General features: G+C 35.1%; 2 protein-coding genes across 4 annotated transcripts; both read left to right on the forward strand.

Moving 5' to 3' along the window:
* The first annotated feature begins 42 nt into the window (after positions 1–42).
* On the forward strand, positions 43–15080 carry epn1b (epsin 1b). 2 transcript variants are annotated; one of them, XM_026290099.1, is made up of 11 exons: positions 43–161; positions 843–949; positions 1595–1684; positions 2083–2238; positions 3094–3222; positions 3303–3423; positions 10423–10589; positions 10704–11298; positions 11670–11780; positions 12743–12895; positions 13198–15080. In XM_026290099.1, the coding sequence occupies exons 3-11, from the start codon at positions 1616–1618 to the stop codon at positions 13599–13601; spliced, it is 1905 nt and encodes a 634-aa protein (XP_026145884.1). In that variant the 5' UTR covers positions 43–161; positions 843–949; positions 1595–1615; the 3' UTR covers positions 13602–15080. The 2 variants fall into 2 exon arrangements, with proteins under 2 accessions (XP_026145884.1, XP_026145885.1); XM_026290100.1 differs by having other exon boundaries at positions 12743–13409.
* Positions 15081–15212: 132 nt separating this feature from the next.
* On the forward strand, positions 15213–22952 carry LOC113120159 (germ cell-specific gene 1-like protein). Of its 2 annotated transcripts, none has more exons than XM_026290102.1 (9): positions 15213–15318; positions 15644–15892; positions 16223–16665; positions 17016–17239; positions 19040–19234; positions 19829–19876; positions 19953–20111; positions 20206–20317; positions 20858–22952. In XM_026290102.1, exons 4-9 carry the CDS (start codon positions 17044–17046, stop codon positions 21255–21257), a joined length of 1110 nt encoding a protein of 369 aa, XP_026145887.1. In that variant the 5' UTR covers positions 15213–15318; positions 15644–15892; positions 16223–16665; positions 17016–17043; the 3' UTR covers positions 21258–22952. The 2 variants fall into 2 exon arrangements, with proteins under 2 accessions (XP_026145887.1, XP_026145886.1); XM_026290101.1 differs by having other exon boundaries at positions 15214–15318; positions 19040–19240.
* Positions 22953–22955: the final 3 nt, after the last annotated feature.

The following is a 22955-nucleotide window of genomic DNA, read 5'->3' on the forward strand; positions in this document are numbered from 1 at the left end:
TTCACTAACCAGCTGGCTAACCGCCTCTCCCATCTCATGAATATTTAGTAAGAGGCTTGGGCTGCGTTCGTCTTTTGACAGGTAGCCGTAAACGGAAGCGGAAATTTCCGCTAGGATCTAGAAAAGCCTATCGTCGTCTCTTCAGTTCATTCTCACATAAGGTTGGTATATTAAAAACATTTATGTATATTTTTGTATCCATCAGTCAGAAATGTTGTCTTCGATCTGACGTTAGAAGAGATGCTCTATGTAATGTTAAACCTTTAGCTAAGGCGCAGTATATGGTCATGCATTATTATTATGCTGTTTTTAAGGCGATGGCTCTTCTTCATTCACCAAAATCAGCTTTTGCAGGTGTCAAATTACAGTCAGGGCACGATCAGATCTGTATGATGCGACATTGTCGCAGTTTATTGTATATGCCAGCTCACTAGTGCTATATCTTCATGTTTGTTGTAGTGATTGTGATAATATAATGCTTTCAAGCACACATTGAAAGGTGTTTGGTCTCTGCAGCATTGGTAAGATGTCTGTCTGCACTACTGCTAAATAAATCAATCAACATTTGGCAAATATTCACAGCTCAGGCTGGATTTGCTGCTGAAAATAGCATAAAATCAAGCAGTATTTTGATGGCAGGATGATGCTGTTTGAAAAGATGTTGGCTGTTGATTTTAAAATTACAAATAATACTCTATAGCTATTACAAATGAAAAATGCTGTTGTAAATACAAGATAGTATCATATATATATATATTTTTTAACAAACGTTGTGAGAATGTTTGGGTGAACTCTTTTTTTAAAACAGCAGGATATTACAGCGTTTTTTTCTCGTATTTAAGATCTATAGGTCATAAAGGTACCATAGGGAGAAGCTCATGGACTGAAGTGCCTGTCAGCAATTTGAGAAACTCGGTCAACAGCCATTCCTACATCCTTTATTTAGCAGGTAAGTGGAGAAAAATAAATAAATGAATGGCTTTGCATGTCCTTTAAATTTTGTTAACGTGTGTGTTTAATTAATTACTTATTCATAATAGCAGGTGTACAACTAAAATAATTTTTAAAAAGTTCTATAATAAAATAAACATTTGCTGAAATAAAATATTCTTTAAAAAGCTTATTTTCAGCTTATTTTCTAGTTGCCAAGGCAACATTTCTCATCTTCATTTTGATAGACTAAAATAATTCAAACTAAAACACAAATAAAATATTGTAATAAAATCAAAAATACAAATGACAAAAGAATGACAAATGACTGCAAAATTGCCTAAATTAAAAATAATGTTAAATTAAAATTAAAACAAAATCTTAAAAGCTGATTCAAATGTTAAGATATATTACAATAGTATAAATATCCTGAAATAAGACTGCTCTGAATTATACCTTCTATTATGAATTGAGTAAATAACAGAAACAATATTGCCTTATGCCATATTATAAAGCCTCTGCTTCCTAATTATCAAAGTTATCTAACAATAATTATGAAATGTGTTATAAAATTAGCTGTTTTATTTAAGAGCATATTTGTTGTACAATATAATGTGCATTTTAGTGTTGTGCAAGTTTAAAAGATTATGGCTTTCTTAAAAAGGTCTAGGACAAAACCGCCATCATGACTCACTCAATGCTGCGGCGGCAACTGAAAAATCTGGTCCAGAATTTCTCTGAGGCAGAGGTCAAGGTAAGTTTCACTTGCATTTTTATTGCACATTTTATTCTCAGTCTTCTGTCATCTCTTTTTACTTTCAAGGTGACACTGCTGCAGTACTACTAACACTTATATATATCAGTTTTATTCAGCCATATACTGCCTATTTTGTTTTTAAAACTAGTTTATAAAACTGCATGGACAATAAACATTTCTTACAGTTGTTTTCTACATTGTGGTCACCTGAGTGACCTCATGTTTTCTTTGCATAGTAAATTGTGGAATCCACTGTAAATACATTGTATCTATGTTTATGAAACTCTTATCAATGAAATAAAGGGTATATATATATATAGTGAACTGATGTGTTCATTGTATATAGAGTGTATATATAGCCTAGTGAAACTTTAGTTGTTGGATATGTGGTGTAGGTTCGAGAAGCGACTTCTAATGACCCCTGGGGGCCATCAAGCTCCCAGATGGCCGACATCTCGGATCTAACCTACAATGTGGTGGCCTGTAACGAGATTGTGGGCATGCTCTGGAAGCGTCTCAATGATGACAAGAATTGGAGGCACGTGTACAAGGTGAGTGAAGGAGAGAGGTTTAAGGAACCAGAGTCTTTGCTTGCTCAGACTGTTTGAATATTTATAGCAAGTGATCGTTCTGTGACTGTTACACAGCTGATCATGTTTCGTGATCAGTGGCTGGCTCTTTCCTGTCAGCAGGTCCATTGTTGCAGCCGCTGCAGTGTTTGGTTATGTGCAGGCAGGATTTTCCATTCAGCTTCACTGCCATGATGTTTCTTCCTCTGTTGTTTACTTATGGCTTTTGTTGAGAGAGAGGTGTAGAAAGAGAGATTTAGTTATGCTTTATATTTATTCATGTTTGCTAGTGATATATCACGCAGAATGGCATGGCCCAAAACACCTTAGTAACACCCTTTAATATGTGTTATTATTAATATTTAAAACTAGAATAATAAAACATAATTTAGATAATATAAGTGGTAAAATAGTATTACCAGGCCAGTAAGTTTAGAAAAATAAGATGCATTTAACAAGGATGCATTAAATTGATCTGAAGTCACGGTAAAGACTTATAAAAATGTATTTTTCTAATAAATTCTGTGCTTTAAAACTCAAAAGAATGCTGGAAAAACTGCATCATGGTTTCTTGAGCAGCAAATCATCAAATGATTTCTGATTAATAATGTGACACTGAGGACTGAATTCTGAAAATTCGGCCATCACAGGAATAAATGACATTTTAAAATAGATTTAAAATTGAAAACCGATATTTTAAGTTGTTGTTTTTGGTCAGTCTGTGTTTTTGACTTCTCTCAAAAACGTAAAAAAAAAACCAATGAGCCCAAACTTCTGTCTATTAAGGATTGTCAGTACACCTGATAGATCATGTTTTCCCTTTTCTTCTTCTTCCAGTCTTTAACTCTTCTTGAATATCTTTTGAAAACGGGCTCTGACCGCATCCCTCAACAGTGTGAGGAGAACATTCACATTATCAAAGCCCTAACAGAATTTCGCTTCACAGACAAGGATGGAAAGGACCAGGTACTGCCAAATACTTGATTGTTCTAAATTTATTACATTAATAATGGCAGATTGTCACTAATGGATTTACACTTTTGTAGGGAGTGAATGTGAGAGAAAAGGCTAAGATAGTGTTAGTGCTGATTGAGGATGAGGAAAAGCGGAAAGAGGAGAGAGATTTTGCTTTGAAGACAAAAGACAAGCTGACAAAGACTCCCAATGGTAAGACTCACAAACCAAGAGCATTACAGAAAACAGGCAATGAGCTTTGTTTACAGCTTGCTACACACTTATTGTCTTGCATACAATGAAAGTTCACATAATATTACTATTAATTTCAGTGTCCATTTTACATGTTAAATATAACTAGATAAAAAAGTTCGTCAAGACAAACTTTAAGTTGGCTTGAGAAAGCCTGACCAGAAAGTCTGAAAAAGTTTGAAAAGTTTGAAAAGTTTGAAAAGATTGAAAAGTTTAAGTTTAAAAAGTTTTAAGTTTGATGGTTTTCAGTCTGAGATAGATAGATAGACAGATAGACAGATAGATAGATAGATAGATAGATAGATAGATAGATAGACACAGTCAGAAGATAGATAGATAGCTATATAGATAGATAGATAGATAGATAGATAGATAGATAGATAGATAGATAGACAGTCAGAAGATAGATAGATAGTTAGATAGATATATAGGTAGATAGATAGTTTGAAAATGTGAAAAGTTTAAAAAGTTTAAAAAGATTTAAGTTTAAGAAGTATAAAAATGACAGTGATTAACATATTGTTAGCATTACAAGCAAGTGACTATCATGTGACAAGCATGTACTTAGCATGATTAGCAAGGTATCTAGCATGTCGCTAGCATAATTAGCAAGTGACTAGCCATGTCGTTAGCATGATTAGCAAGTTACTAGCATGTCGCTAGCATGATTAGCAAGTTACTAGCATGTCGCTAGCATGATGTTAACATGATTAGCATGTTTCTAGCATGCGACTAGCATGTTGCTAACATGATTTTAACATGATTAGCATGCGACTAGCATGTTGCTAGCATTATTTTAGCATGATTAGCATGTTGCTAGCATGATTTTAGCATGATTAGCATGCGACTAGCATGTTGCTAGCATGATTTTAGCATGATTAGCATGTTGCTAGCATGATTTTAGCATGATTAGCATGTTGCTAGCATGATTTTAGCATGATTAGCATGCGACTAGCATGTTGCTAGCATGATTTTAGCATGATTAGCATGTTGCTAGCATGATTTTAGCATGATTAGCAGGCGACTAGCATTTTGCTAGCATGATTTTAGCATGATTAGCATGTTGCTAGCATGATTTTAGCATGATTAGCATGCGACTAGCATGTTGCTAGCATGATTTTAGCATGATTAGCATGTTGGTAGCATGATTTTAGCATGATTAGCATGCGACTAGCATGTTGCTAGCATGATTTTTAGCATGACTAGCATGTTGCTAGCATGATTTTAGCATGATTAGCATGTTGCTAGCATGATTTTAGCATGATTAGCATGTTGCTAGCATGATTTTAGCATGATTAGCATGCGACTAGCATGTTGCTAGCATGATTTTAGCATGATTAGCATGTTGCTAGCATGATTTTAGCATGATTAGCATGCGACTAGCATGTTGCTAGCATGATTTTAGCATGATTAGCATGTTGCTAGCATGTCTCTAGCATTACTAGCATGCGACTAGCATGTTGCTAGCATGATTTTAGCATGATTACCATGTTGCTAGCATGATTTTAGCATGATTAGCATGTTGTTAGGATAGATAGATAGATAGATAGATAGATAGATAGATAGATAGATAGATAGATAGATAGATAGAAACAGTCAGAAGATAGATAGATAGATAGATAGATAGATGAGTTTGATTATAGATAGATAGATAGATGAGTTTGATTATAGATAGATAGATAGATAGATAGATAGATGAGTTTGATTATAGATAGATAGATAGATGAGTTTGATTATAGATAGATAGATAGATAGATAGATAGATAGATAGATAGATAGATAGATAGATGAGTTTGATTATAGATAGATAGATAGATGAGTTTGATTATAGATAGATAGATAGATAGATAGATGAGTTTGATTATAGATAGATAGATAGATAGATAGATAGATAGATAGATAGATAGAAAGATATATAGATAGATAGATGAGTTTGATTATAGATAGATAGATAGATAGATAGATGAGTTTGATTATAGATAGATAGATAGATAGATAGATAGATAGATAGATAGATAGATAGATAGATAGATTAGTTTTAATATAGATAGATAGATGAGTTTGAATATAGATAGATAGATAGATGAGTTTGATTATAGATAGATGAGTTTGATTATAGATAGATAGATAGATTAGTTTGAATATAGATAGATGAGTTTGATAGATAGATAGATAGATAGATAGATAGATAGATAGATAGATAGATAGATAGATAGATAGATGAATATATATGATATGATAGATGAGTTTGAATGGGTTAGTAATGGTACATACAATATGTACATAGTACATAGACTATGAGTTTAATGGGCTTCAGTGTGTTTAGATTTGAATTTTTGACAGTTGGAGTTTGACGGAATGTTCAGTTGAGCAGAGGCTTTTCAATGTAAGTCTATGGGAGTTTTTATGATTTTTAATCTTCAGTTTTATGAAAAGTCTAAGTCCGATCAGTCTAAAAAGATATAGCAACTAACTTCAGATCAGTCTGAAGAGCTGGGCTGAGTTTGGAGTTTGTAGAGTTAAAGCTCTAGGAGGAGTAGCAGTCAAAAGTTTTAGTCTCAGAAGAATAATAACTAGATAAAAAAGTTTGTCAAGACAAACTTTAAGTTGGCTTGAGAAAGCCTGACCAGAAAGTCTGAAAAAGTTTGAAAAGTTTGAAAAGATTGAAAAGTTTAAGTTTAAAAAGTTTTAAGTTTGATGGTTTTCAGTCTGAGATATATAGATAGATAGACAGATAGACAGATAGATAGATAGATAGATAGATAGATAGATAGATAGATAGATAGATAGACACAGTCAGAAGATAGATAGATAGCTAGATAGATATATAGATAGATAGATAGATAGATAGATAGATAGATAGATAGATAGACAGTCAGAAGATAGATAGATAGTTAGATAGATATATAGGTAGATAGATAGTTTGAAAATGTGAAAAGTTTAAAAAGTTTAAAAAGATTTAAGTTTAAGAAGTATAAAAATGACAGTGATTAACATATTGTTAGCATTACAAGCAAGTGACTATCATGTGACAAGCATGTACTTAGCATGATTAGCAAGGTATCTAGCATGTCGCTAGCATAATTAGCAAGTGACTAGCCATGTCGTTAGCATGATTAGCAAGTTACTAGCATGTCGCTAGCATGATTAGCAAGTTACTAGCATGTCGCTAGCATGATGTTAACATGATTAGCATGTTTCTAGCATGCGACTAGCATGTTGCTAACATGATTTTAACATGATTTTAACATGATTAGCATGCGACTAGCATGTTGCTAGCATTATTTTAGCATGATTAGCATGTTGCTAGCATGATTTTAGCATGATTAGCATGCGACTAGCATGTTGCTAGCATGATTTTAGCATGATTAGCATGTTGCTAGCATGATTTTAGCATGATTAGCATGTTGCTAGCATGATTTTAGCATGATTAGCATGCGACTAGCATGTTGCTAGCATGATTTTAGCATGATTAGCATGTTGCTAGCATGATTTTAGCATGATTAGCATGCGACTAACATGTTGCTAGCATGATTTTAGCATGATTAGCATGTTGCTAGCATGATTTTAGCATGATTAGCATGCGACTAGCATGTTGCTAGCATGATTTTTAGCATGACTAGCATGTTGCTAGCATGATTTTAGCATGATTAGCATGCGACTAGCATGTTGCTAGCATGATTTTAGCATGATTAGCATGTTGCTAGCATGATTTTAGCATGATTAGCATGTTGCTAGCATGATTTTAGCATGATTAGCATGCAACTAGCATGTTGCTAGCATGATTTTAGCATGATTAGCATGTTGCTAGCATGATTTTAGCATGATTAGCATGTTGCTAGCATGTTGCTAGCATGGTTTTAGCATGATTAGCATGTTGCTAGCATGATTTTAGCATGATTAGCATGTTGCTAGCATGATTTTAGCATGATTAGCATGCGACTAGCATGTTGCTAGCATGATTTTTAGCATGACTAGCACATTGCTAGCATGATTTTAGCATGATTAGCATGCGACTAGCATATTGCTAGCATGATTTTAGCATGATTAGCATGTTGCTAGCATGATGATTTTAGCATGATTACCATGTTGCTAGCATGATTTTAGCATGATTACCATGATTTTAGCATGATTAGCATGTTGCTAGCATGATTTTAGCATGATTAGCATGCGACTAGCATGTTGCTAGCATGATTTTAGCATGATTAGCATGTTGCTAGCATGATTTTAGCATGATTAGCATGCGACTAACATGTTGCTAGCATGATTTTAGCATGATTAGCATGTTGCTAGCATGATTTTAGCATGATTAGCATGCGACTAGCATGTTGCTAGCATGATTTTTAGCATGATTAGCATGTTGCTAGCATGATTTTAGCATGATTAGCATGCGACTAACATGTTGCTAGCATGATTTTAGCATGATTAGCATGTTGCTAGCATGATTTTAGCATGATTAGCATGCGACTAGCATGTTGCTAGCATGATTTTTAGCATGACTAGCATGTTGCTAGCATGATTTTAGCATGATTAGCATGCGACTAGCATGTTGCTAGCATGATTTTAGCATGATTAGCATGTTGCTAGCATGATTTTAGCATGATTAGCATGTTGCTAGCATGATTTTAGCATGATTAGCATGCAACTAGCATGTTGCTAGCATGATTTTAGCATGATTAGCATGTTGCTAGCATGATTTTAGCATGATTAGCATGTTGCTAGCATGTTGCTAGCATGGTTTTAGCATGATTAGCATGTTGCTAGCATGATTTTAGCATGATTAGCATGTTGCTAGCATGATTTTAGCATGATTAGCATGCGACTAGCATGTTGCTAGCATGATTTTTAGCATGACTAGCACATTGCTAGCATGATTTTAGCATGATTAGCATGCGACTAGCATATTGCTAGCATGATTTTAGCATGATTAGCATGTTGCTAGCATGATGATTTTAGCATGATTACCATGTTGCTAGCATGATTTTAGCATGATTACCATGTTGCTAGCATGATTTTAGCATGATTAGCATGTTGCTAGCATGATTTTAGCATGATTAGCAGGCGACTAGCATGTTGTTAGCATGATTTTAGCATGATTAGCATGTTGCTAGCATGATTTTAGCATGATTAGCATGCGACTAGCATGTTGCTAGCATGATTTTTAGCATGACTAGCATGTTGCTAGCATGATTTTAGCATGATTAGCATGTTGCTAGCATGATTTTAGCATGATTAGCATGCGACTAGCATGTTGCTAGCATGATTTTTAGCATGACTAGCATGTTGTTAGGATAGATAGATAGATAAGTTTGAATAGATAGATAGATAGATAGATAGATAGATAGATAGATAGATAGATGAGTTTGAATATAGATAGATAGATAGATGAGTTTGAATATAGATAGATAGATAGATAGATAGATAGATAGATAGATAGATAGATAGATAGATAGATAGATGAGTTTGAATATAGATAGATAGATAGATAGATAGATAGATAGATAGATAGATAGATAGATGAGTTTGATGATAGATAGATAGATAGATAGATAGATAGATAGATAGATAGATAGATAGATAGATAGATTAGTTTTAATATAGATAGAGAAGTTTGATAGATAGATAGATAGATAGATAGATAGATAGATAGATAGATAGATAGATAGATTAGTTTTAATATAAATAGATAGATGAGTTTGAATATAGATAGATAGATAGATGAGTTTGATTATAGATAGATGAGTTTGATTATAGATAGATAGATAGATAGATAGATAGATAGATAGATAGATAGATAGATAGATAGATGAGTTTGATTATAGATAGATAGATGAGTTTGATTATAGATAGATAGAAACAGTTAGATAGATAGATAGATAGAGTTTGATTATAGATAGATAGATAGATAGATAGATAGATAGATAGATAGATAGATAGATAGATAGATAGATAGATAGATAGATAGATGAATATATATGATATGATAGATGAGTTTGAATGGGTTAGTAATAGTACATACAATATGTACATAGTACATAGACTATGAGTTTAATGGGCTTCAGTGTGTTTAGATTTGAATTTTTGACAGTTGGAGTTTGACGGAATGTTCAGTTGAGCAGAGGCTTTTCAATGTAAGTCTATGGGAGTTTTTATGATTTTTAATCTTCAGTTTTATGAAAAGTCTAAGTCCGATCAGTCTAAAAAGATATAGCAACTAACTTCAGATCAGTCTGAAGAGCTGGGCTGAGTTTGGAGTTTGTAGAGTTAAAGCTCTAGGAGGAGTAGCAGTCAAAAGTTTTAGTCTCAGAAGAATAATAATAAGAAGTTTAAATACAATATCAGTAAGTTGGCTCTCTCAAGCCAACTTAATTAAAGAGGCTGTGGACCCAAAAATGGAAATTCAGTCATGAATTGCTCATTTTGTCAAGACCGTTCCATATAACATACAGTAAGTGGGTACTTGTGAAGAGGAAACCTCTTAAAAGGACACAAGAAGCACCATGAATATAACACACACAACTTGTATTCACCATAAACAAGTTATATGAACTATAATAACCACCCACGTCTATTGTATTTTTTTATTTGTAACCTTTTTTTTTTTTTTTAAAAGAAGCCTTATATGCTCTTTATTTTAATAAAAATACCGTAAAAGCTGAAATATTGTGAAATATTACTACAATTTAAAGTAGTAGCTTTCTACTTCAATATATCTTAAAGTGTAATTTAATCTAATGTAATTTATTGCTGTGATGGCAAAGCTATCCTGCAAATTATTATTTTTTTATTTTTTCAGAATTCTCTGATGAATCGAAATAAGAACAGTATTTATTTGAAATAGAAGTATTTTGTAACACCATAAATGTCTTAAAGCAATGTATTTTCAATATTTTTAATTTCACACCACAAACATTTGAATTGTTGTGTTTCTTTTTTTACTTATTCATTTTTCTCTCTAAGCATCCTCCGCTACAGGACCAGAAAAAGAAAAGCCAGAGATCCCGCCATATACAGGGCTGCCCTCCCTGGACAACATCCCATCTGTGGCCGATCTGACCGCCGCTATGGCCAAGAAGAAGGAGGAGCAGAAACGTCTGGAGGCCGAGAGGAAAGAGGCAGAGAGACGGGTGAGACAGACTTATCAAGTACTCAGAGAAACTTAGAGTAATATTGAGTAAGATCATATTATCTGACCATTATTTGACTGTCCAAGCTGATATAATAGAAATTTATGGATTCAGGCAAAGGAGGGTGACACAGAGCCAGATCTTTGGGAAAAAGCAGCGACAGCAGCACCTCCATCCAGCTCGGATCCCTGGGGAGCCCCATCTGAAGTATCCAACGAATCCGCCCCTGCTACCAACGACCCGTGGGGGGCACCGTCTGCTGAGATGAAGGAGTCCTATCAAGGTACCAATGATCCTTGGGGTGGATCTGCTGATGGGACAAACGGATCCGCACCTGCATCCAGTGATCCATGGGGAGCATCTGCCAGTACCAAGAACGATTCTCCACCTGCTTCCAGTGATCCTTGGGGAGGATCATCGAATGCAGAAAAAAGTTCTCCACCTGCTGCCAGTGACCCATGGGGCAACTCTGCTGGATTTTCAGAGGATAAAGCCCCGTCAGCAAACGATCCTTGGGGGGCCCCATCTGAAACGGCGAAAGACTCTGACGCAGCAGTGTCAGATCCTTGGGGGACACCTGCAGATAGTGTGCAGGATTCAGCACCTGCAGCCTCTGACCCCTGGGGGGCACCATTAGAAGCATCATCAGCTACATCTGATCCATTTGGTGATGGTTCAAAAGCAGATAATGACCCTTGGGGCACAGCAGGTAAGAGAGCGACTGGACTGAAGAACCAGGACAACACACCTCAGTGTTCACTAATAAGGAGCTTTTTATTGTCTGACTGAGAATTACTTCATCATTAGTGAACTTAACCAGTCATGCAAAAGTTGAATTATTTTTAAAAATATTTTATTTTTATTTAGCAAAAAGGTCAATTATTTTTATTCAAATAATTGACAAAATAATACAAATGCATCTTGGTGACTTACCATCATAAAATCCTACTGACCACAATCTTTTGAATGGTATTGTAAATATAGATAGCAGCATGAATGAAACGGTATTTTGAGATGGCATTATTGTCAAAAAATGTATTTTCACACTTGTTGTCTAATCATTGTTTTACTTATTCCCAGCTTCTTCACCCCCTACTGCAAATGACCCCTGGGGTGCCCCATCAGCTCCAACTGGTGACCCTTTCGGTGATGAAGGCAGATCAGATCCGTGGGGTGGTTCCTCTGAGAACGGTAGGGTACAACGGGGCTAAAGGCACACCTTAAGAAATAATGTTATTCACTGTGCTTAAAATGTATAATTGCAGAAAAAATATACACGCTTGTATCGAGTTAATACTTAATACTCAGAGTTTGTACTATTTTCTGCTTATTTTGAAAAACAAAGGAATTAATTGTTGTTCAATAAATATATTGTCAATAAAATATGTTCATGTAAACATATATTTTAAAATACAGAAACAGTAGTACAAGTACAATAAATTATGTTTTGTTATGTGATATGATTAATATCATATTTTTAAATATGATTTCATTCTAAACATGGTGATTATCTCTAATATGGACACCCAACATAACATATGATATTTACCATCTGAATCTAACAATGTCATGTCAACAAATGAAAAAGTCAGCCGTCAATTAATTATCATGTTAATTACTGTGCCTTTAGCCTCAACAGCAGGGACACTTTTTACCCCCAATACCATATTTTGGCATATTCTTTTGTTATTTAAAAACTGTTGCTGTAATTATCTTAAAAAATCGTTGAAAATCGTTAAGAAAAGACCTTTGTCTCAAAATATACATTAATTTGAGCAATTCTTATTTGCTATTTAAATCTACAACAATCAGCCAAATATACACATGCATATTAAAAAGTGCAACTTTTTAAAGTTTACTTTTTTCTTTTATTATTACACGTTTTTGTTCTATCTTTTTTAATGCTTTGATGAATAGAGAGTTTAAAAGAACAGCAATTATTTAAAAAAAAAAAAAATCTTGTGACTTTTAATGAATTTACTGCATCCTTGCTAAATACAAGTATACTTATATTATCAGAAAATATATTACTGACTTCAGACTTTTTTTCAAAAGTAAGGCTAATTCAAGTACTTTTCCCTTTTTTTTCAATAGCACAAGGTCATTAAGATTTTTAATAAAAGTTTTTTTTGTTGTTTTTTTACCATCGATAGGTGACACTGCTACAAAACCTGCTGAGGAGACCAAAAAGCCGGCGTCGTTCCTTGGAGAAGGTGCTTCATTGGTGGACTTGGACTCTCTTATGTCAGTCAAGCCCAAACCTAAACAGCCCCCTCTCAACACCATCCCCGTCCAAAAAGCCCCCGGTAAGGAGGGCTGAGAGAGAAAGAGAGAGACATTGACAATAAGAGCAACTAAGAAAGAGAGAGAGAGAGAGAGAGAGAGATGCACTGTATAGTATCTGTTTATTTTTGAGTGTTTGTGACGCAGTGTTTTTCAGGCCTAGAGTACATATAGTCATGTGAAACATAACCTGTACGTAGTTGATGTAGATCCCATCTCAACCTTCTTTATCCCTGCTTCTATATGCTATCCACTTCCCTTCTCCCTTCGTCCCCATCACCCATCATCCCTTTTTGTTTGCAATTTCAACTGTCATTCTTCCCAGGATATTTGCCAGCCGCAGGCATGACCTGGCCATTGGGCGGCAGCGTGTCCAATGCAAGTGGTTCAACAGCACAGCCTTCAAACCCAAATTATTTTGTTTTTAACTCCATGTCAGCTTGTTCCAGTGGCCTGTCAACCCTAAACACAACATTCAGTGTGCCTGCCGCCCATATGGCATCTCCAAGCCAGAATACAAGCCTTTCAGCTTTGACCGTGTCCAACATGGGATTTTCCATGCCTAACACTAGAATGCTTCAACCCAGCACTGCAGGAACTCTTACTGGTGAGTTATCTGCTATGTCCCTCACAGGACCGGCTACCCAACAAGTTCCAGTTCTTCAGCGTCCTCCATTGCTTTGGGGCACTGGAACTGGGGCGACTGGGAAAGGCAATAGCATTTTTTGAGTTCTCCATTCAGCATCCATTGATCCCTAGCCTTCTCCTTTCCCCAACCACTTCATCAATCCTAGCTGATTATGTGTGTGTATAAGTGTGTGCAAATATTTAAATATTAATGAGCAACAATATACTGTAAGTATATAAAACAATACATTTTTCTTTTGGGGGGGGGGGCATGCCTACCCAACCTTTCCAATATGATGGCATGAGAAATTGAAGCAGGTGATGTTTTAGAATACATAAAGGTGTCGTTCTTAAACGTTTTAGGAAAGCTGTCATATCTACCATGGCAGATTTTGGATATACACTGCTGTTCAAAAGATTGGGGTCAGTAATATACATATTATACTTTTGTTCAGCAAGGACAGTAAAGTATTTTACATTGATGCAAAAGATTCCTTCAAATAAATATTTATAAAATACTCTTATTTCATTTCAAATGAATGTTGTAGTTTTCTTGCTGTTCAAAGAATGAAATAAATGCAGCCTTGGTGAGTCCCCAAAAAGATCTTTGAGCAGTAGTGTATACTTCTCTGATAACATTCCTGGATAAACGAGTGAAAGAATTCCTGGATTCTTTTCTGGAAAAAAAGAGGGAACAATCAGACGTTTATTCCCAAACCTACCCGAGTATCCAAGGAAGCCTCAAAGTAAGAGACGCAGATGTACTTTTGCATTTAATTTGTATAACTAGCATTGAATATATTTGTTTTTGTTGTTGTTGTTGTTTTATTTGCTTTCTATTGCATCAGTGTCCATAAACGTTTCCATAAGCGTTTTTCTGTATAACACTGGAAAATCTAAATGTGGCTTGTAGTGATTAATATGATAAGAGAAAAACATTTTTAATGCATTAGTTGGTTATGTTATATGAAGCGGTATGGGATGAATGAACATTTTGAGTGTCCTAATACTTGACGACCACATTACTTTTTACATATTTATTGATTGATTGATTGTGTTTAAATGTTTGAATATGTGTGTGGTTTGGGTCTATTCTGTGGTAAATATCAAAACAAATCTGCTGAAGGCAGCAAGTGGCGAATAATGCACAATGTTTGCTGTCTGTTGTTTACTGCAGTAAATTAACAATTGGTGAAGAGAAGGATAACTCCTTTGAATATTGATCTAAAGATGAAAAAATGGTTTATTAAGATCCGTCTCCATTTATTTTTTATTAGTGTAGTTTATATTTATTTATTTATTTATTTATTTCCGACTTGTTTTGATCCTGATATTTATGCCATTCTGTCAGAATTCTACCGCTGTTCTGTCAATGAAGAAGGTATTGGAAGATAAGTAAAATCATCATAATTAGAATTCAGAAATGGATGAAGAAAGCATACTTTTCCATATTGACTATAATTGTAAGTTCAGTTACAGTTTTATTTTTTATTACGAATATATTTATTTATTTAATCAGCTATGGTAAGCCTGTGGTGTTACCTGTGAAAGTGCACAATTCAAGAATAAAGTGACAAGATCATTGAAAAGAGTTCACTTCATTCTAGTGGCTTCATTATTTATGTAACCGCATGTTTGACCGTTTTTATACAGGAGCCTGTAAGAGCATATCGATTATCCACAGACAATAATTCAGAAAACCTTGAGGAAGAGCCCAGCAGAGTTATGCCATTGCACTACTCCGTTTTAAACAGAAGGGGGATCCGTGCTGGAATATATGTCCAGACCCATGCTCCGCTGTGTTCATAAAGATGCAAAGGTTTCAGAAAATAATATTTATTTAATTGTTAAATTATCAGAGCAATTTCCTGCAGACAAACTACATTATCGTGATGCCATTTCTTGGCACTGAACCTGCAACAACTGGATTAGCAGTTTTTAACCATTAGGCTACTGTATCCCTTAACTGACGTGAAAGAAAGCATTTCTAAGCACATCTGTAGTTAAATTGCTTAGTTTTGGATGCAGTCCAGGACAATAAAATGTAATCTGTAAAGCTCTTAAGATTATAGAAAGGACAAAATACATGTGCTTAGGAGTACTTGACACTGTGTACATCTAAAGATAACCATTTAATTCAACAGTCCCACATGGAGGAGATGAATGGAACCTGGTTGGAGGCGAAGAGAGCGAGAGAGAGAGATATTTAAATGGAACTATAGAAAGAGGCAGAATCGAAGGAACAGATGGACTTGGGCGGATTAAGTGAAATCTGGGTGGGTTTGTCACAAACATTCAGTCGAGGTTGAGAATGAATAAAAGAAAACACAGTGAGAGACAGTGAAGTAATAGAAGTGAAACAGAGGTGAAGTGTCTTTACAGCTGAAGTACAGGTGGGTTGCATTTCTTTTTTCCTGTCTAAATTACATTTTTTGATAATGCATATATATATATTTGACAGCTTTTATGTGTGTGCATTTTGCCTTTACTTTTTAACAATATTTTTTTTTTATAAAATAACAATAAATAGAAGTGCACCATATATCTGCAAATATTTTGATGTAATGCTATTTTTTTCCTTATGTGATCATAATTATTAAAAAATCTGTGTGAAATGTTTCTTTTAAATATCATATATATTTAAATATAAATTTAAATTATTACATTTATAGATCAGACTTCATAATACTTATTCTGTCTTGATAATGTGGTTTGTTGCTTAGGTGTCTGGAGGTCTCTTGACAGACCAGGAGAGACAGATGTACCTTTCTCTCACAGATCATGAGGAGATCATGAAGGATTACAAAGAAAGGATTACAAAGAAATGGATGTTGGTGATTAAGACATACAATAAGAACGGAATTCTCCGAAAATCTCGGTAAATCTCTCCAAGAAAGAGACCAGGTGGGAGATGGGCAAAATCAAAGAGAAGAACACGGTCTTTCTTGATTGACTGCACGACTTATCGTGACCAATTTCATCTACGTGCTGAGCTGAAGAACATAAACACCTCTGAATGTTCAGCATGAATCTGCCTCATCTCCATTGCCTTTGAGGACGTATTGGCCACATTTGTTGGCCGTAGACAAAGGGAACATGTTTAACACCTACTGATCCGTTTCTGCTTTTCACCCAAGACATTTTTATATGGAAACCTAAGGCACTGGCAAGTGTGTTTTCACATGCTCACATCTGTCCTATTTCCTTTAAATCCTCTGCTCATCATCTCACTTCCACTGACCTTTAATTCTGCCTTTGCTTTTTCAATTTCTAGTCGTTTCCGCTCATGTAAACTCCTCCTCTCTGACTTGTGACATTTTGACACTGGTCTGCCACTTTAATCATTTCTTCTAAGGTTTAATAATCTTGCTTTCCCATACACAACTGACCACATTTATGTTGCTCTTCCCTTTCCCTCGGCCCATCTTTACTCACTCTGATTTCTTTTGTAGATGGATACGCACACAACGCTTCTTTCTTAGTATCTGAATGTTGTCTTTTCTTTGTAAATTGCAGTATCTGGTCCTGTCTGTGTCAGTCCACCATGTTGGAGCATTTGTCCCGCAGGAATCGGTCCTTGCTGTCTCTCTCGCTGACCTCTCTGGCCCTAGCGCTGTCCGTTTTGGCCTTCTGTACCTCATACTGGTGCGAGGGGACACATAAAGTGGTCAAACCTCTCTGTCTGTCACCGGTCAAAATGAAAAACTGCGGGCAGAACAACAGCCAGCCCTACACAACTGGTAAGAAGTGGTGTAACTACACTTTTAAAATAAAGATTACAAAAGGAAGGTTTCACAGCAAAGCCATAGAATCATACTTTTTTTTTTTTGGTTTCTCCAAAGAACCTTTCAGTGAACAGTTCTTAAATAAAATAACTTTTCCTAGTTTTATTAACATATTATCTAAAGGACATGTTTTCACTAAAAGGAAACATTTTTTATGGTGGAAGGTTTCCTTGGAACAAGAAATGCCTTTACAGCTCCTTTTATTGTGTGTATTTTGTGTATTTTGTATGTGTTTGATTCATTAAAAAAAAAAGAACGGACTCATCAGAAAATTTTGTTTGGGAATGGTGCTTACCTGTTCATGATGTGTTTGATTCAGTAAAAAGAATCTGTTCATTCATTCAAGAGTCTTATATTCATGAAGCTACACTGGTTGCGTAGCATGTTTTTAATTCACTAAAAGAACTGGTTCACAAGATTCATTTGCCTTGGAATACAAATGGACTGATCACGTTGTTTGTTCACTACTTTATGGAAGCCCATTCCTGCCAAAAAAAAAAAGAAAAAAAGAAAAGTAATTGTGACCTTTTTATCTCACAATTTTTACTTTTTTTCTTGCAATTGTGAGTTTACATCATTCTGACTTTTTTATTTATTTTTTTATTGCGTCATATAAACTCACAATTCTGACTTTTTTTTATTGCGTCATATAAACTCACAATTCTGACCTTTTTTTTTTTTTAATTGCGTCATATAAACTCACAATTCAGAATTGTGAGATATAAAATCATTATTGAGATATAAAGTCACATGATTTTGTGAGAAATATTTCTTTTCGCAGTTGCAAGTTTGCATCTCGTATTTATGACTTTTTTTCTCAGAATTGTGTGATATAAACTCACAATTACAAGTTTAGGTTTAGTTCTGAGGAGAAGAGTCTGATATGTTCTCAGAATTGAGTTTATATCTTGTAATTCTGACTTTATAATTTGCCATTGCAAGTTGATATCATGCAATTGTGAGAAAAAAAGAATTGCGAGACATGAACCTGCAATTTTGAGAAAATTGTGAACTGTGAAATAAAAAGTGGCAATCATTTTTTTATTCGGTGGTTTTTAATTTTGATTGGGTTACGGTGTTGAATAAAACTGTCAGGGGAATTTTTGTATGACATTGTGCTTGCGTCAATGCAGAATACACAACCTGTAACAAAACCGAAACATCATTCTGTTCTGGTATTGCTTTTTAATGAAATTGGAATAAGCTCCCAGTCCTAGTCATTGCATAACACACTTGACTAACATTTAGTAAGAAGTGTAAAGAGTGCAGCCTGATCACAGAGACAGATGTGTTCTTTAAAACTCATACTCATAACCACAGTAAAAAAAAAAAAAAAGAAGCTTATCCCCTGAAAATAACCTACTGCACTTTCAAACTGTAAAGATCATAGATTTACAGGTCAGTACTTGCTGTAGTGTAATCTTCCAGGTCAAACCTCTACAGATCTAACAGATCATTTTAACCCCTCTTACACTGAGGGAGATTATCACTAAATCTGAACATTATGAAGGATTCAAAATTAAAGGTTTTGCTTTAGATGAACTGAACAATTACATTATTATAAGAGATATCTTGGGAAACAGAGCCATCAGTGTCCACTGCACAGTTCTAGTCGAAAGCAAAAACGATAGAGTATGTGTGTTTGTATAATCGTACAAAATAGATTTGACGCATTCAATCAATCCCTTTTTATTTCTCATTGTTCTTTTATTCAGTTCTCCAGCCTTCTCCATTCAGTTCTCCTTCTTTCCACAGAGGTCCCAACAGCAGACCCCAAGAAAGCAGACTCCAATGTGACAATGTCCCCCAAGCAGGAGGAGGAACTGGCCCGTATGAGAGCCAATAATCTAGCAAATGCAGTTCACTACATCTGGGAGACGGGTGAAGACAAATACATGCAGCGCTACTTTCACACTGGCTTCTGGTTGTCCTGTGAGAAACACAATGACGGTACTGGTGAGCACCAATTTTTCAGTATACTTCTTTCTGATATCTGTTAGCTTTGAATGATGATGTTAAATGATAAATCATCAAAATTCACTTTTATCGACAGTCATTTTGCAGCTTTTTAGCTGGAGGCTTTATATCAAATTCCAATGAATGGAATTCAATTCGGGTTCAAAGAAAACGAGTAAAGCACACTTTTAACTGATAAAGCAACTACTGTCATATGGCAAACTGTCAAAGCTGTTCTTGATACTAATGTCCTGATTCAGTCCCTTTGGACATCTGTTCCTTATTTAACTGCCATGGGGTCACCCCAGTTCTCAACAGCTGCTACAACAACACAGTCTTACACAGCTCAGAGGACAAGGCTGCAAGTTTCTTAAGTTACATAATGCACTTCATTGTGCAGATAATTGATAGATAGATAGATAGATAGATAGATAGATAGATAGATAGATAGATAGATAGATAGATAGATAGATAGATAGATAGATAGATAGATAGATAGATAGATAGATAGATAGATAGATAGATAGATAGATAGATAGATTCTTTCCTCAAGAAACAGTTGGCAAAGACTGTGCCTATTCTTCACAGGTGAGAAATGTCGGAGCTTCATTGAGCTGACCCCTGGAGAAACACAAGGTGAGATGTTTAAGAGGTATAGATACAGAAATTGGCATGAAATAGCTCATTCCTGATTCTGTTTCACATCCTGTAGGAGTTCTGTGGCTCTCAGTGATATCAGAATTTGCATACATCAGCCTTCTGGCGATGGGTTTTCTTCTGATGTGGGTGGAATTGCTGCTCTTGTGTCTGAATAAGGACATGTATGCACTCAAGATCAATGCTTTTGCTGCCATCTGCACCGTGCTGTCTGGTGGGTTTCTGTTAGCTTTAAGAAAGAAAATATGTTTTTTTATCAGTATTTAACCGAGACAAACAGGGAGAACAATATATTTTCTACATATCAGGTCTGATGGGAATGGTGGCACATATGATGTATACAACAGTATTTCAGATGACTGTCAGCATTGGGCCCAAAGATTGGAGACCTCAGACGTGGGACTATGGCTGGTCATTTGCGTAAGTCTCCATCTTTAATCCATCTTTATATCTTTATTTCTTTCAAATGATATATAGATAGATATATATATATATATATATATATATATATATATATATATATATATATATATATATATATATATATATATATATATATATATATATATATTATCAATGTTACTCCTGATTTTTGGAGACCACTGTTTATTGTATGGTATTTGAAAGAAATAAAGATATAAATAAATATATATTCAATTTATTTACAAATAATAATTGATCAAATATTAAATGTTATTCTGAGAGTATACATTATTTCCCCCAGTGGTTAAAAAATTCCAGCTTTGCATCATAGAAATAAATGACATTTTACAGTATAGTGCAATATAAAACAGTGTCTGTTAATTATAATTCTATTTTACAATATAACTGTTTTTAAATGAATGCAGTCTTGGTGAAAATAAGAGACTTCTTTCAAAAACCTTACAAAATCTTACCAACCCCAAACTTTTGAATGGGTGTTAAGACAAATCATTTGAAACAATGGTGCTTCTTCCCCAGCATGGCGTGGATCTCCTTCAGCTGTTGCATGGCAGCAGCTGTATTCACCTTGAACTCTTACACCAAAACCCTGATTGAGATGAAGCACCGTGCTCGGATCCGTCTGGAGGAGGCCCGTGCTGCCAGCCACGCGCCCCCCTATGATGAGGTCATCACAACCGGTGGTGAGAGCCTCTACTCCGTCAGTCGCCTCGTTCAGCAATGCCAGCAGGGTGCGTTTATCGACACCTCATGGAGCCCCGGGGAGGATGTGTCTGGAGGGGGTATGGTGGGGGCAAAGAGTCCTCATGGACTGGTACTAGTGGGGGGGTGTGGGAGAGAGGGATGCGAGGACTGCGAGAGAGAAATGGATGAGGTGGAGAATGCATTAGAGAGGGAAGGCAATGATGAAATGTGTTGAGGAGAACACCTTCAGGACATCCTTCATCATCAACAGTATCAGTGACCATGTTTAAATGCGCATCATTTTCTAATTTAGATCCATATTTTGGTTAGGCCTTCAAAAAAGAAGTTAACATGCTCCACAGGTGTTGAAATATCCATGTATTCATGTAATCAGCATACTAGACGTGAGTCATTTTGGACTGTAATTTTATTATTCAATGTAAATCATGTCCTGCATGCAAGAGTGGGAACTTTTGTGTCAATTTGAAATGTAGGTCTTGATGTTTATTTTACTGTTTGTACAATAATAGTAAAAAAAATCTTCCAATATGTTTGTGTTCACATGATTTAGATGTAGAGTTTTAGCTCCATGAGTTCTGAGAACATTTACACTTTCAATTTAGTTTGGATCACGTCTGACTTTCTAGGTTGTGTCAATCTGTACAATCGTTCTTCACTTTATTATATTTTGAGCTTTCAATAAGATCCCCCAAGCACAATATATCAGATAATCTGAATATACAACAAGACGGTGGACAGATTACAAAAAAAAAGAAATAAATAAATACCAGCAGCTTTAGACAGGAAAAACAGGAATACCAGCAGCTTTAGACAGATGCTTTCAAAAGCCTGACAGAAGATTATGTGAATAATCTCCCCAGAAAGACACAGAGATAAAGTGAGAGATGGAGAGAAGAAAATCAGAATCACAAAACAAAGAGAGGAGTTTTTTTTTACTTTGTTTTTAAGCCAATATTCACTCCGTGATGGTCATGTAACAGCATACATATTCAAGTTATGGTAAGAGTATACACAACACATAATTACATGTGTTACTGTTTAATGTTCCATTCAATCAATAACTAACCTGTAATATGTAATATTCTGTCTGGAGAGAAAAAAAAAAATCTTTACACAACTGTTGCAATAACACAATGTAATATAGTGTGAAATATAAACCCTAAGAAGATTGTTTGGATTAACATACAATGAAATGACACCATATCTTAATATGAGAGAATAATTCAACAATTTCAAAAGGACACTAAACAATGGCATTCATCAACCCGAATTCAAACTGCAATCTAAAAAAGACTAATAGAGTTATAAGTTAGGCCTATGTGGCAAACAAACCTCTAATTCAACAAATGCATGACGGAAACCAAACATACCCTCAACATAGAAATAACAGGCAAACTGAATAGAATAGAATATTTCAACTATTTTTAAAATAGGTATCTTTTACTTAAAGCAACTGTATGTAGTTTTGTGTATTTTTGCAACTTTGGAGTGCCTTAATGAGAAGAATTCACTGTTGCAATCACGTGATTCTGAAGACTCGCAAAATTCAGATGGAGGACGGGAAGTGAAAAGCAGAATGGATGAGATGGAGGAAAGTAAATACTTTCCTTGATATATAGCCTATAAGTTACATATCTATGGGGTTACCAGCCACTTTTCCTGCATTACAGTCAATTTCTTGCCTTTTACCCCCTTATGAACAACAAATTTTAATACACAAGAAAAGCTCCTTGTGGTTTATCAATTTGACCGACTTGAACATCCATAACGCCATCTTCAAGAATCATCCTTAGCCATCTTCAAGAATCGGCTTAAAACCTCTCTCTTCTATCTTTGTTTGAGCCTCTAACTTTAGCACTCACTATTCTAATACTATTCTTTAAAAATAAAATCTAACTACATTTCTAATCTT

This window comes from Carassius auratus, chromosome 19 (genome assembly GCF_003368295.1).
Source record: "Carassius auratus strain Wakin chromosome 19, ASM336829v1, whole genome shotgun sequence".
NCBI lineage: Eukaryota > Metazoa > Chordata > Actinopteri > Cypriniformes > Cyprinidae > Carassius > Carassius auratus.